The sequence below is a fragment of the Eucalyptus grandis genome, chromosome 9 (assembly GCF_016545825.1).
Source record: "Eucalyptus grandis isolate ANBG69807.140 chromosome 9, ASM1654582v1, whole genome shotgun sequence".
In the NCBI taxonomy this organism is placed as follows: domain Eukaryota; kingdom Viridiplantae; phylum Streptophyta; class Magnoliopsida; order Myrtales; family Myrtaceae; genus Eucalyptus; species Eucalyptus grandis.
In genome coordinates this window covers 27,641,722-27,654,941 of record NC_052620.1, presented here as the reverse complement: position 1 = coordinate 27,654,941, position 13,220 = coordinate 27,641,722, and the positions used below count along the sequence as shown (strand labels likewise).

Below are 13,220 nucleotides of genomic sequence, written 5' to 3'. Positions count from 1 at the left end.
AATGTAAGCAACCAGCCATGCCAGCAGAGATCTCACAAGTATGAATGGACATCGCCATGACACATTCTCTGCAGGAACTTTCATCCTGCTTTTGATGCAGGATGATTGTGCGACGTTTAGATCTGAGATCACCAATTCTTGGACCATATCCAAGAACACTTTCGCTGCTTTTAAAGATTGAAAAGCTAGATCAGATTCTTTTCTTTTACTTCAATTCATTCGTTCGAGTTGCCTAGAACAACATTGCCCTTGTTGTGGGGCTTATGTGGGGCTTACATCTTCTTGTGCATCGTTGCTAAATCTAACTTCTCTGTATCAGGCTTCATCATGAGTATTGACAAGAAAATGACTTACGAAGATTGCAGACACAGCACAGCGAAGGGAAGAAATCATTCAGATGGTACCCATCCGCTCCATCATATAACTCACCGTGTGCTCCTTCCAACTTTCCCCCTCAAGGTATTTTTCGTAAAAGGCAACCTCCCCGCTTGTCTTCACTGATACAGCAGATATGCTCCTTGTGCCATAACATCCCTAAGCATGAAAGACATTTTGATGTCACAAAAAAGTTCACTCACTGGACCTTTCATCGTCCAGATACAAGGATAATTATTCTGATCTTTCATTTAGATGGGGCATGCCACTTTGTAAATAAACTCTGTCAAAACGCCATATAATGTGCTTCGTACCGCAAAAAAAACAATTAGGAGGAATGTAAAATCTTACCTCCTTGGTTTTTGTCTCAACAAAAATTGAACTGAGTGAATACTCAAATTCTACGGAATAAATGCCGGGAAGCGTTGCTTTATCGGCCTTAGTTGTGTCTGTCATCAGTTTATTGGCCAAATCTTCCGCTGGTAGTTCACCAGTGCCGTATTTTTCCACAAACTTTTCAAAATTGCTCCTCAATAGAACAGCCTGAGCAACAAAAGACCTGTTCAGAATATATTACTAAGCTGCTAAACTGCAAAGAGAAACAATGACAATTGAATAAGTTCATTACCAAAGCCTCCAAAAAAGTACAGAACTCAAAGAGGCAGAGTCACAGCTCATATGATGATCCAAATAAAGTATCCCAATCAGGAGAAATATGGGTGGTTAGTCTTTAAGTATATCTGTGAACGGATACACTCAACTGATGCCATATTTAAAGTTCATTTGCCATGGGTCATAGATCTGAAGGCATGCATTCCCAGAATACGAAGATTTTTGTAAAGGGCTGAAAAAATTTGTAGTTGAGGAATGCTAATTAGGCAGTCTTTCAACTAATTGAGGTCTAGATGCTCGCGGTAGAGATTGTAATCAAATATGCATGACAAACAATTCAACTGGCTATTTTTGTAATTGTTTTATCCGCTTTGAATTTCCAACTTGAACTTGTAATCCACTTCAACAAAGAAAAGACAAACCAAGGACAACATGAAATCAACCAGAGCAAGACACCTTCTTACCTTAGGCCAAGGTGTGTCTAGACTTGCATTTGATAGCATGTGGATCCCAGGAGGAACCTCTGAAATGAGAACCTTGTCATCTTTTGGTCTATTGGTCACATAGATCATGGATTTGGAAGATAGATCCACTAGTATCAGGTTAAATCCGCTATACTGATGTGCCTCCCTCACAATCTCTTCTGCAAACTCAGTGGGATTCATCTTGCTCTGAAAAAGGTAAGGTGAAATAAGAAGGGTAACGCTAGATAAGCCAATTCACTTAGAATGGGTGGAGTGATATGATATTGAAGATTTCGTCCAACATAACATTTAATCTTATGGAAACGATGCAACTTGAGATCAACAACACAGAGAAAATAGATACCACCAGTAACAAAGATCATGTGATCACAAAACAAATGGATGATACCATGACTACCACAAGATAGGCTCTTGTTCAAGGCAGAAGCAAGCATAAATATAGTTCGCCAGTTCAAAAACATCGTTTCCAATGCAGAATCTTCAGAGAAGAAACTACTCTGAACCAACCAACTAAATAAAGAATAATATTAAGTACAAAAGTATAAGCACATCATTCGATCGTAACAAAAAACTCATCTTATGCCACCCTTGCAAAAATACCGCAGAATGGTGACAATAGAAACAGGACTTTAACTAGTCTCTTCTTGCAATAAAAAGTCCTGCATGTTGTTCCTAATCTATGTATTTACGAGACATATCCAACTGGAATTAGCAAATTGGAAATGAGGCTTATTCAAGTTCAAGTCACCACTCTGGACTCGTTCATGGACTAAAGATGCCAAGTCTCATACCTCGCAACCGCACAATTAGGAGCATCGCAAAGGGCACCGACGATCAATCCCATCACAACAGGAGCACAAAATCTAGTAGAATCAGCTGAAATCTAAGCAGCTCTCTTATCGATTTACTACACAAGCTCTGATTTTCACATCGACCCATCACGAAATTGAACGAGAAGAATCAAAGAGAGCCAGAAACCCCTCACCTCCAAGAAACGAACAGGCAAGTCTCCTCTGCTCTTGAGGCGAGGGCCTTTGGCGACTTCTCTGACGTTGGTGACGAAAGCAATCTTGCCGTCCCTCGAACAAGCCAGCCACGCCCCACCGGCCAGACCATCTCTCCCTCCGAGGATTTCGCCATTGTCCCACCACGCCACTGGCTCCGTCGGTCTTTAGGAAACCAAAAAGACACGAAATTTCCTCGTGATTCGCGAAATCCTACCGAACCCAGAACGAGAAAATGACTCTCGCGACCGATGCAGGACTTACCGACTGTGGTATTCGTCTCGGTTGTGCAGGAGGAAGAATGGGTAAAGAGGGTGAGCCTGCCATAGGAACAGGGCGATGCACATGGTGTTTGACGTCGCTCTTCCGGGCGTCGACAAGTCGCGGGGTTGAACTTCACAAAACTTGGGCCGTCGCTTTCGATTCCGCTGACTGAGATTGCGCTGTTGGATTTCGTTTCTGTATCTGATGGGTGCTGAGGCCTTACGCGATCATATGTATTCAAGAAGGAATTCTTCTAACTTTCCAAGCACCGCCGCTGGCCTTCACGAGAAAAAGCCGTCGTAGCCTTAGCTATCCTCCTTTCGCTTCGGCATAATCATTAGTTCCAAAGGCATCCCTCCTTTTCAGGATCAACTTTACACTAAATTTGAATGGACAGAGCGAACATCAACGAAGGAAGAAGGAGATAATCACGAGTGAAAAAAAATATATAGATGCGGAAAGATTGAGTTTTGATGTTAGCTTGGCACGAAAAAGAAAAGGGAAAATGTCACAAATGATTCCTATACTATTACTTAATGTGCAATTTGGTCCTTAAACTTTCGATTGGCTCAATTTGGTCCATGAACTATTAATAAATGCCGGATTTGGTCCCCCTAAATTTTCGATTGGCTCAATTTGGTCCCTAAACTATTGATAAATGTCTGATTTAGTCATTCGTTACTATTTTTCCTCTTTTTTTTTTTGCTTATAGTAACAAAATTAAAAAAATTAAAAAATAACGAAAAAAAGAAAAAAGAAAAAAGTAACGAAAAAAATAAAATAAAATAGTAACGAAAAATAAATAAATAAAATAGTAACGAAAAAAAGTAAAATAATAATAACAAAAAAAGAAAAAAAAAATAGTAACGAAAAAAAAAAGAAAAAATAGTAACAAAAAGGAAAAAAAAGAAAATTTCAATAGTAAAGAGAAAAAAAGAAAAAAAGAAAAGGAAAAATAGTAACAAATGACTAAATCGGATATTTATCAATAGTTTAATGACCCAATTGAGCCGATTGAAAGTTTATGGACCAAATCGGGTATTTATCAATAATTCAAAGACCAAATTGAGCCGATCAAAAGTTTAGAGACCAAATTGCACATTAAGTAATAGTATGAGGACCATTTGTGACATTTTCCCAAAAGAAAATGTAACGTGACATTTGTATATATAAAAAAGAAGAAGAAAAGATATAATTTAAAGGAAGAATAAAAAGATATTTTTAATATACGGATTACTTTAAATACTATTCTATTTAGCAATACGCCTATAGTTTGCTTTTATAAATATAACAATCTTTACCTCTCACATCAATGTCATGAACCTAATAGGTTTTGTGTTATATCAATTTGAACTTACCCTTAATGCTCTTGCCCCCATACCAGATAGTTGAGAATGTCGGAATTGTAAGATTAGTATTGGTATATGATTAACCGGACCATTTTCTCATGAGTCTCTCGGTACCTTTTCCCTCCATTTAATCACTATTCTATTTTTAGAACCCTCTCCCTTCCTTTCTAATCCCTCTCAACAGCCTACTATAAGTCATAATTGCTAAGCAAAAGTCTCGACTTATAGGGGTTTTCCTACTTGAGAATTCAAAATAGGCGAGCCCATAAGCGCAACTCCACCGCAGTTCAAGCACAAAGAACTTTCTTTTTTCACGTAAGGGTTGACTCGCATAATAATGCTTGCCACAATGTTACAACCAAAAGCATGTCGGGAAATTTTCACAAATCCTCCCTAAAAGAAAAGGAAAAAGAAAAGATAGATAATATCCTCATAAAAAACAATAATCCACGTATGGGTATTTATATCATTCAAAAAACTAATTGAACGAAAAATATTTGTATTATTAGTAAAAATATGTGTTATTAAAAATGAATAGTTATTTGTATTTTTGGGACACCAATGATTAAACGTGGGGGAAAGAAAGAGAAAGAGAAAGAGAAAGAGAAAGAGGAGGAGCTCCTCGTGATGTGACGTGAAGGAAGGTAAAGTGCAATGATCATTATTAGCCTTTTGGGGGCGGCTCTTCCCGTCCGATCACGATGGTCAACGCTGCCTCTCGCGCGAACGCGGACACGCGTACCTCGAGCTGGCCGGAAGGTGCTTCGCTTCGCATTGCTGAACCCCGTGCGTCGATCCCCCCACCTACCAAACCACCATCGTCGGATGCAAAATGGACCAATGAGCTCGTGCCAAAGCTCGGGCCCTGACGCGGTTCTTCGGATTTCTGACCCTTCTAATCATCACCTTATCTTCAAAGTAAAAATACATAAAACAACAGCCATCGGTGTGTCCTTTTCGGGCCAGAAGAAGTGCTGGGGTACTTCTGGGGGATAAAAAAACAAGATAAAAGTCGAAGGGCCTACCTAACCCTTCCTTCGCTTTGGTCAAATCTTAATTTTTCTTTAAGCATACAGAAATTTGTGGAATTACACGTAGTGGGTAATCATTCGGGTGGACGATACAAACCATGGCTAAATTTTGATTCGAATTCGTAATGTCGTCCATGCGTTTCTTTTTATTTATTTAATGTGGTCCATGAATTTTTTTTTTAAATGTTTAATTTAATCCTTGTAGTATATGAAAATATTTAACATAATCCTTAAATTTTTAATTTGTTTAATACAGTATTTGAACTTTGGACTAACCAATTATTGAAAAAATTTAAACTGTTAGATGAATACGCAATTTACTATTTTAATATTGTAACACTCCTCATCATACTTAGTTTGGTTTTTTTTACTAGTACTAAGTGTGGAAATTTAATTGGGGAGACAAATAGGGCTTAGAAAGATTTGAACTTAAGACCTCAAACTCTAATATTATGTAAAATTTTATATGATCACTGTCAACTGTTCTAAAAATTTGAACTGTTAAATAAATGCGTGGTTTATTATTTGAATATTCTAACATTCGACACATGTTGAAAATTTCAGTCCATGGACTAAACGCAAATCAATGCAAGAACTATGTTGGATATTTTCATATAGTTTAGATATTATATTGAACATTTGCTAAAAATTAATGGACCATATTGAACAAATTAAAAACTTATGAACAGTATTGCTTATCGGGCTAAAGTTCAAAGACCACATTTCACAAGTTAAAAATTTCGGGATGGCGTTGCAAATCTAATCTAAGTTTGAGAACTATTTGTGTAATCATGCTAAATTATCATTAGTGAGGAAGATTAGAAATGTAAAAAAAAAAAAAAGTTACGATTAATTAGAGACGACATCACACATTGAGTTAAAGTTCAGGAATCGCATTGGATAAATTAAAAATTTAAATACGACATCACGCGTTTGGCCAAAATTTAAGGATCGCATTTGAGGACAGAACTATACGTATGGCCGGGGTTAAAGTTGGGGGACTTTTCGTGTAATTATCTCTCTATTTTCTTTGCCTTTTTTGGGGGAGGGGACACATGGAGGGGGGATAAGTCACTTTAGCGATACGAAACGTCCTCGAAGCCACTTGCCGGCCGGAAGCATCAAAAAGCGAGAAAAGAACAAAAAAAAAAGCCCGTTCGGCTTTTGGCCCGGTTTGGTTTGCTTTAGCCCGACTCCAATAACCCGGGGCTCCACGTGGCACGTGCCGGGCATGCTCCCCACCTCAAAGTCACCAAAAAGAAAACCGTAACCGAACAAAACAAACCTAATTTACATTATAAAAAAAAAAACAAAAAAACAAAAAGAATATATATATCTCCTCTGCGAAACGAAATGCGGATATATATATATTAAAATAGGGGGAAAAAATAAGAAAAAAAGAAAAAAAAGGTTAACGCCCCCGCTTGTCCGACGACGAACCCCACATAGAGAGAGAAAGAGGAGAGAGAAAGTACAGAGAGAGAGAGAGAGAGAGAGGAATGGGGAAGATGGTGGAGAAGAAGAGGAAGAAGAAGGGGCGGCCTTCGCTGCTGGATCTCCAGAAGCGCAACCTCAGGCAGCAGCAGGAGGAGCAGGAGCAGCAGCAGCAGCAGCAGACCCAGAAGCACAAGCGGGAGAATTCGGCCCCGGTCCTGCCCCCGTGGCCACGACCCCCCGCCGCCGCCGCCCCCGCCGATCTACCCGCCGGAACCCTATCCCCGACGGCTCCTCCCCGGCGGGGCCGCCGCCGAGGACGAGGAGGAGGAAGACGAGGACGGGGAATTCCCCGGGAAGCGCCGCGAGAAGAAGCTCAAGCTCGTCCTCAAGCTGCCCGCCGCGGGCCAGCAGGAGGGGTCGCCGGCGCCGGCGCCGGCGCAGGGCGCGGCGGGGCCCGTGGGGTCGAGCGCGGAGGAGGAGGAGGTGGGGGCCGGTTCGGGGGTAGTAAGAGGAAGCGCAAGATCAGAGAGATCGGGGACGTGTCCGGGGCCGCCGACGGCGAAAAGGTTAGCGAATTTCTCCTCCTTTGCTGCCGGCGAGTGGACTGAATTTTTGGGGGTTTTGGTCTCGCGGGTTTTGAATCGAGGGCGCATGAATTTAAAAGCGCTATTTTTAACTTTGTCCTGTTTTTCCTGAGGGAGCGAATTTGTCGTCTTTTGGGTTCCAATGGAGGAATATAAGTTGACCTGATTTGAAATTTCTGTCCTTGAAAGTCGGGCCTTTGAACTGTGTGTACTGCTTTGTTGCTGCGTTCTTTATAGGCAGTTTTTAGTAAACGAGAGCTGACTTTTTCCCCCCCTCATCCTGCTCCTTCTCCTTATGAGACTTCTTCCGGTTGAATTGAATAACGTGTGATAATTGCCCTTTTAATTTGTCTTAAAGAATTTATTTTGATTGTTCTTGCTATCGAATCATCATTGATATTCGAAGGTTCTGATGATTTGGGAGACATGTGTGATGGCAAAAAGTTTTGATTTGTCCTTTCTTCAATTATTATTCACAGTCTTCGGGACTGTGTTTTCCCCTTTTGGGCCCTTTTGAACTCCATCCCACGTTGCCTTTCCACGGCCACTTCTGATGGCTCTGCACTCATCATGGAAAAATGCATTTGCCCATCTTCGTTTTTGGTAATTGGTAAGTCTCTGTGCAGGGAGAGAAACCTCTTTCCGGGTCGAAATCCATGGCTAACCAGCAAGGTGCGTATCAAATCTCATAATTTTCGAGCTCTTGATGCAGTGATCCGCTACGGCTTTGCTGAATTTCGGTCTCATGCATCCTGTGCAGGGTCTCAGATGGATTCGGGACCTTCAACGCCTTTGCCTGATAAAAAGCTTCTTCTCTTTGTACTCGACAGGCTTCAAAAGTGTGTTTCTAAGCTCTTCAGGCTTTGTGTTGGTTGCTTTATGTGGCTTTTGATAGTCAATATGCTGAGTTGGTGTATCGATTAAATTTCAGGAAGGACACTTATGCTGTGTTTTCTGACCCGGTGGACCCCAAGGAAGTAAGTTGTGGAAGTGATGATGCATTAAATTCCATGGCTTTTTTTGGTGAAAAAGCAGTTTTCCTAATTTGTCGCATATTTTTTTCGTGGCTGCTCAGCTCCCTGATTACCATGAAGTCATAGAGCATCCAATGGATTTCGGAACTGTGCGGAAGAAACTTACTGGGGGAGCGTATGCCAACTTGGAACAATTTGAGGTTATCCATAATCATCTTCCCTGTTGATTTCCATTATACTTTCATTATTGATGCTTGTGATTATGTGGTGGAGAGGAATATCTCCGGTTATTCTGCTTGGGCTGTCTCATTTTTCATATCAAACCATTACCTGTGGATACATTTAAGTTTCACTGTCGGTTCGTATTTTATAATTTTGTTCTATTGTGTCGATTGTTTTTCCATGCATGTCATGCAACTTCGCTTCTGGTCATAGTATATAACCTAGCCGTTGCATTTGTTATGTTTGTTTGCTAACAGTGCATAAAGTTTTCGATTAACGTTACTGGCGTTACATGCTAGCTGTTGTCAGGGAATTGATTGGACTTTGGTCATGATACTGTGGTCAGTTGTGTTGCTTGTTGCATCCAATCATCACATCATTTGTCAAATTTTTGCAATCAGCTGTATTAATTTTTGTCATCTTCTTTTTCCCTATTGGGGGGGGTCTGTCATTTCATTGCCATTTTGGTAAGTTAGTTTTTTTTCAATGAACTGACATTATTCTTTTCGTGCATCATTTATTTTTCTCGGTGTATAAGTCATCGTAGCATTCAACCCATGTTTCTAGACAGAAATATTATAAATTGCTTCTTAAAGACCTCAGTTTGTGGGAAATCCATTTATTTTGTCTTCTAGTTTGTCGTAGGTGGTTGCAGTAGAGAGGTTGTGAATCTAGGATTCTCGACCAATTGAAGTCAAGTCCAGCATATGTATTGCAATTTATGGGATTGATGCAGTTGGCTCTTGTCTTCGCTGTTTCTTGTCCCATCTCCCCATGTGGGAAAAGGAGGATGGAAGGACCTTTAAGCTTCCACGATTCCAATTAATTTAACCAGTATCATGATAACACCCAGAAAAATGTGTGATTTGAGTAGATTTCTCTTTGCCCATGTACCGCTCCTCCTTTACTTTGTTTTTATGGTCATATTGCTAGTTGGACTGTGGACAGGACTCTGTCTTCATTTGCTTTGTCCTCTAAGGTGGTTTGAGGCCTGCTACTGTCATATGGAGTCGCAAGTTGTGCCAGAGAAATGTAGAACAGCTGCTGGTCATGTGCATGTTGCTTCCTTGCTTCTGCCCACTCTGCTTTCTGCATGTTGGTTGTCCTTTCATTGACAGTATGGTATTGTCTTGATTTCCATCATGTTAGTGCTGCTTTTGCATTAGCCATGAATTCTTAGGACCTTTCCTGGTTGGCCCATCACATTAAGCGCAGCTAGGACGCTTGGTGTTTATTCTCATTTCTTATCTGCCGCCACATGATGCTTCCATATCAGCAAGCAAGCTGTTCTCTGTTCTTGCTTCCACTGTGATCGTGATATTGCATACTTACTATTGTACTTACTACATGCACAATACCATTGGGCTTGCAGTATTCAAGAAGATGCTATGTTTGACTTCTATATTCACATTTCCTTTTGACATTTCTATCTGATATTTTGAAATTACGGTGGTCAATAACTGAAGTACTAATGTCCTACACATCTATTCTTGCAGAAAGATGTTTTCTTGATTTGTTCGAATGCAATGCAGTATAATGCCCCCGACACGATCTATTTTCGACAGGTACAGTTCTTTTTTTATATGCATATCTCGCCAAAATCACCATAGTCCTTTATTAGATGAAATCTTCTGCTTACAGGCTCGTGCTATACAAGAGCTGGCGAAAAAGAATTTTGAGAATCTGAGGCAAGATAGCGATGACAACGAACCTGAGCAAAAGGTAGTGAGAAGAGGCAGACCACCAACCAAAAATTTGAAGAGGCCAGTGGGAAGGCCACCCTTGGACCGTGCTGGTCCAGAATTTTCTTCTGATGCAACTCTTGCAACTGGAGGAGATAACACAACATCATCAACATATGATCTCAGAAAGGGACCATCTTATGCCGGCAAATATGGTCCAATCAATTCGTCAGGACGACTTCATTATGGCTCTCGCAATAATGATATTTATGCAAGTCCATTTTTGGAGAAGAGACATGATAGGAATGATGAATATGCAGGTCTGTACATCTGATAAAGAGCTGGCTTATTCTTACTTATTTTATATGTTTAGCCATAAGTGCACAGATCCGGTCTTCATGGTAACTTTGATTTTTTCCTTTCCAGGTTTCCTATATAAGGGCTATTCAGCAAAACATGACAAGAAGCAAGCTATATCCATTGAGAACAGGCGTAATACATATAGCCAGTTCCATCCATCTGCATGTGGACGTGAGCCTTCCGTCCTGACTACATTCAGCAGGGAGAGGAAGCAGCTAATGGCTGTACGTGTCCTATTCCTTTCCTTTTGTTTTGGGGGGCAAAAGCCTATTGCTGCAATAAGCTTAGTTAGCATATATCAAAAGTTTAGGATAATTTAAAAATCTTTCAGCTCCATTTTCCTTGTGATGCGTTGAATTTCTGAGACATGAGGCAACGGCTTTCGCCATGAATTTTACATTTGGGGATTTATTTTCTTCTGCTAAGTGCTTCACCCGGCCCTAACTGTTGGATTCTCTGGGAGCAGGTGGGGCTACACCCAGATCACAGTTATGCTAGAAGCCTAGCTCGTTTTGCAGCTAATCTGGGACCAGTTGCCTGGAAAGTTGCTTCAAAGAAGATAGAAAGGTCCTTGCCCGCTGGTGTAAAGTTTGGCCCTGGGTGGGTTGGTGAGAATGACATCTTACCACTGAGACGGGTACTTGGTCCTTTCCCTGCCCCTGCCAGTTTGTCTCCTAGAGCTGTTCAGTGTGGCGCTGAATTGAAAGATAATATACTGGAGAATCAGCAAAGAGCGAGTTTACCCGAGACTGCTGTACCCTCGCTTCCCCATTCTGAGGAATCTGCAGAAGTTCAGTTAGACAAGGTGGAAAATACTGAGGGGTTGAGCTCTGCTTCTGAGCCAAATGCCTCAAAAAGCGGGAGTAGCTTAAATGTACTGAGGCCTCCCTTTCAGACTACTCAGAGCTCCACAGGGCTAGGCATTAATGGGATTAATGGTGTGTCAAAGATTAATCTTGCAGCTCATATGGGGAAATTAATTGGAGTGACTAGGGCCGATGGATTCAACTTCCGATCCCCTCGTTTGCTGGACCCAAGTTCCAGGACGGGTACGAATTCTGTTGCTCCAGGATCTGCCCAGAACTTAAATGTGGAAGATCCTAGAACCCCAGGAGAGACCGTGGGGCTTCATCGCGGTCCTCCTTCAAATGAATCATCACAACAAAAACCCAACTCAGAATTGTCGCAACAACAGAGACCAGGCTCTCTGCCACCTGATTTAAACTTTGGGTTCCAGTCATCTAGCTCCCCTACTTCCGGTAAGCCCGAGAAGGAAAAACCAGATTTAGCTTTGCAGCTCTGAGAATATAGGGTTAGTGAATTTGTTTCTTCTTCTTTTTCTCTTTGATTAATTAACCTTAGGAAGATGAAGTGGGGATTCACATGACCCCACAGGGCCAATTAAGGGTCCTGTATGTGAATCCAGGCCAGGGCTACAGTCTGATCTTGACCTGATGTTGTAAAAGAGTAGGTCTTATTCTTGTATAGATAGAGAGATTCATGAGCCCTGATCCTTTAGGGCGACTAGTAAAGCAGGGGTCTGAATTTGTAACACTAGAAGCCATAATTTACCCTGAGGATTATAGTTTCTTGGAGACTCTGTAGCCGTGTAGAATATGCTTATTTGCATTTGTAATCATTATTGAAGGCACGACCCAATAGAAATTTCCTTCCCAATGCACTACAGCTGTTAGCTTTGGTCTGGTCATGTTGGCAGTTTGTGACTCGTGGGTTCTCTCATTCATTTCTAGGACAACGAGCAACGATCACCCGATGACCATTGCTCGGGGCTCTTCGACATTGCTTGTTCAGTTCCTGCAAATTATGTGAAAATTGTACTGGCAAAGACGGAGATTTTTAATGTTTTCCAATGCACGGCCCTTCTGACCCGGTGATGTTCAACTTGTACGACCGTACTTCAGTAATTTGGAAGCAAGCCATTTCGTTGCCTTTTCTCGACTATATTTGTCCAGTTAAAGCATTCCGGCAACAGAAACCTTTAACATGTGATGAAACATATATAAGTTGAGACGAGACAACTTTTAGATGTCAGTGCAAGCATACGGGGTCAGGTCATTGAGAAAATAAATGTTTCCTACCGAAGAAACATTATTTAAAATTAAAGCTACGACATTTCTGGTGAGAACCAGAGTACACGAGACTCGAAATGTGTAGAATATGAACTGCTTGACTTTTCAATGAGCGACTTCCTTTCAATGTTTTGTTTGCACACGGAACCCAATTTACTTTGCTGACCATTTCTAGAATTACTAGCCGAAAGCACGCATGCTTTATTATTTTAAATAGAAATTCAAGTTTGAAACTCTTGGAATTAACCTTTTTACTTTTGGTTAACCCAAGCAAAGAAGAAACGAAAAAAAAAAGAGAGACCACAAGAATTGAACTATGAGCTGTGTGAGCACGGTCCTCGTGGATATTCGAGAAAGGATTTTCAAAGCTCAACGACATTGGTCACTTTAAAGTTTGAAGCTTTCATGGGATTTTGGTCGATGTTCACATACTATTTGTTTTCTTTCTTTGGCCCTACAGGTGCTTCTCTTCAGATCCGCACACACAAAGCACTTTCCCCAAAATGTCATGCCAGACATTTCAATTGGAGATTCACAAAGGGGAGACTTTCTATGTTAGACTTTATCAGACTCTGGCTTGGAGTGGAAGACGGGTTCGTTGCGGAACGTGGAAACTGATGGGCCACTTGGAGGCCTCCAGTTCCGCAACCAGTTTAGTCCAAAAGAGATAAGTGATTGTCCTCTTGCCAGCTCATTCAATGATCGAATGGAAGAAGTCAACATTTCGTGACAATTTCAATTTCAATTTGAC

At 41.1% G+C, this 13,220-nt stretch overlaps 2 protein-coding genes across 2 annotated transcripts; one reads left to right on the top strand and one right to left on the bottom strand.

Moving 5' to 3' along the window:
• Positions 1-165: 165 nt before the first annotated feature.
• On the bottom strand, positions 166-3,129 carry LOC104419037 (transport and Golgi organization protein 2 homolog). The gene is made up of 5 exons (XM_010030543.3): positions 2,741-3,129; positions 2,458-2,641; positions 1,452-1,658; positions 727-918; positions 166-534 (listed from the first exon to the last, which is right to left on the bottom strand). The coding sequence occupies exons 1-5, from the start codon at positions 2,821-2,823 to the stop codon at positions 394-396; spliced, it is 807 nt and encodes a 268-aa protein (XP_010028845.2). The 5' UTR covers positions 2,824-3,129; the 3' UTR covers positions 166-393.
• Positions 3,130-6,565: 3,436 nt separating this feature from the next.
• Positions 6,566-12,060, top strand: LOC104420597. The gene is made up of 9 exons (XM_018863194.2): positions 6,566-7,123; positions 7,768-7,813; positions 7,902-7,980; positions 8,073-8,118; positions 8,217-8,315; positions 9,834-9,902; positions 9,979-10,339; positions 10,446-10,603; positions 10,846-12,060. Exons 1-9 carry the CDS (start codon positions 6,620-6,622, stop codon positions 11,680-11,682), a joined length of 2,199 nt encoding a protein of 732 aa, XP_018718739.2. The 5' UTR covers positions 6,566-6,619; the 3' UTR covers positions 11,683-12,060.
• Positions 12,061-13,220: the final 1,160 nt, after the last annotated feature.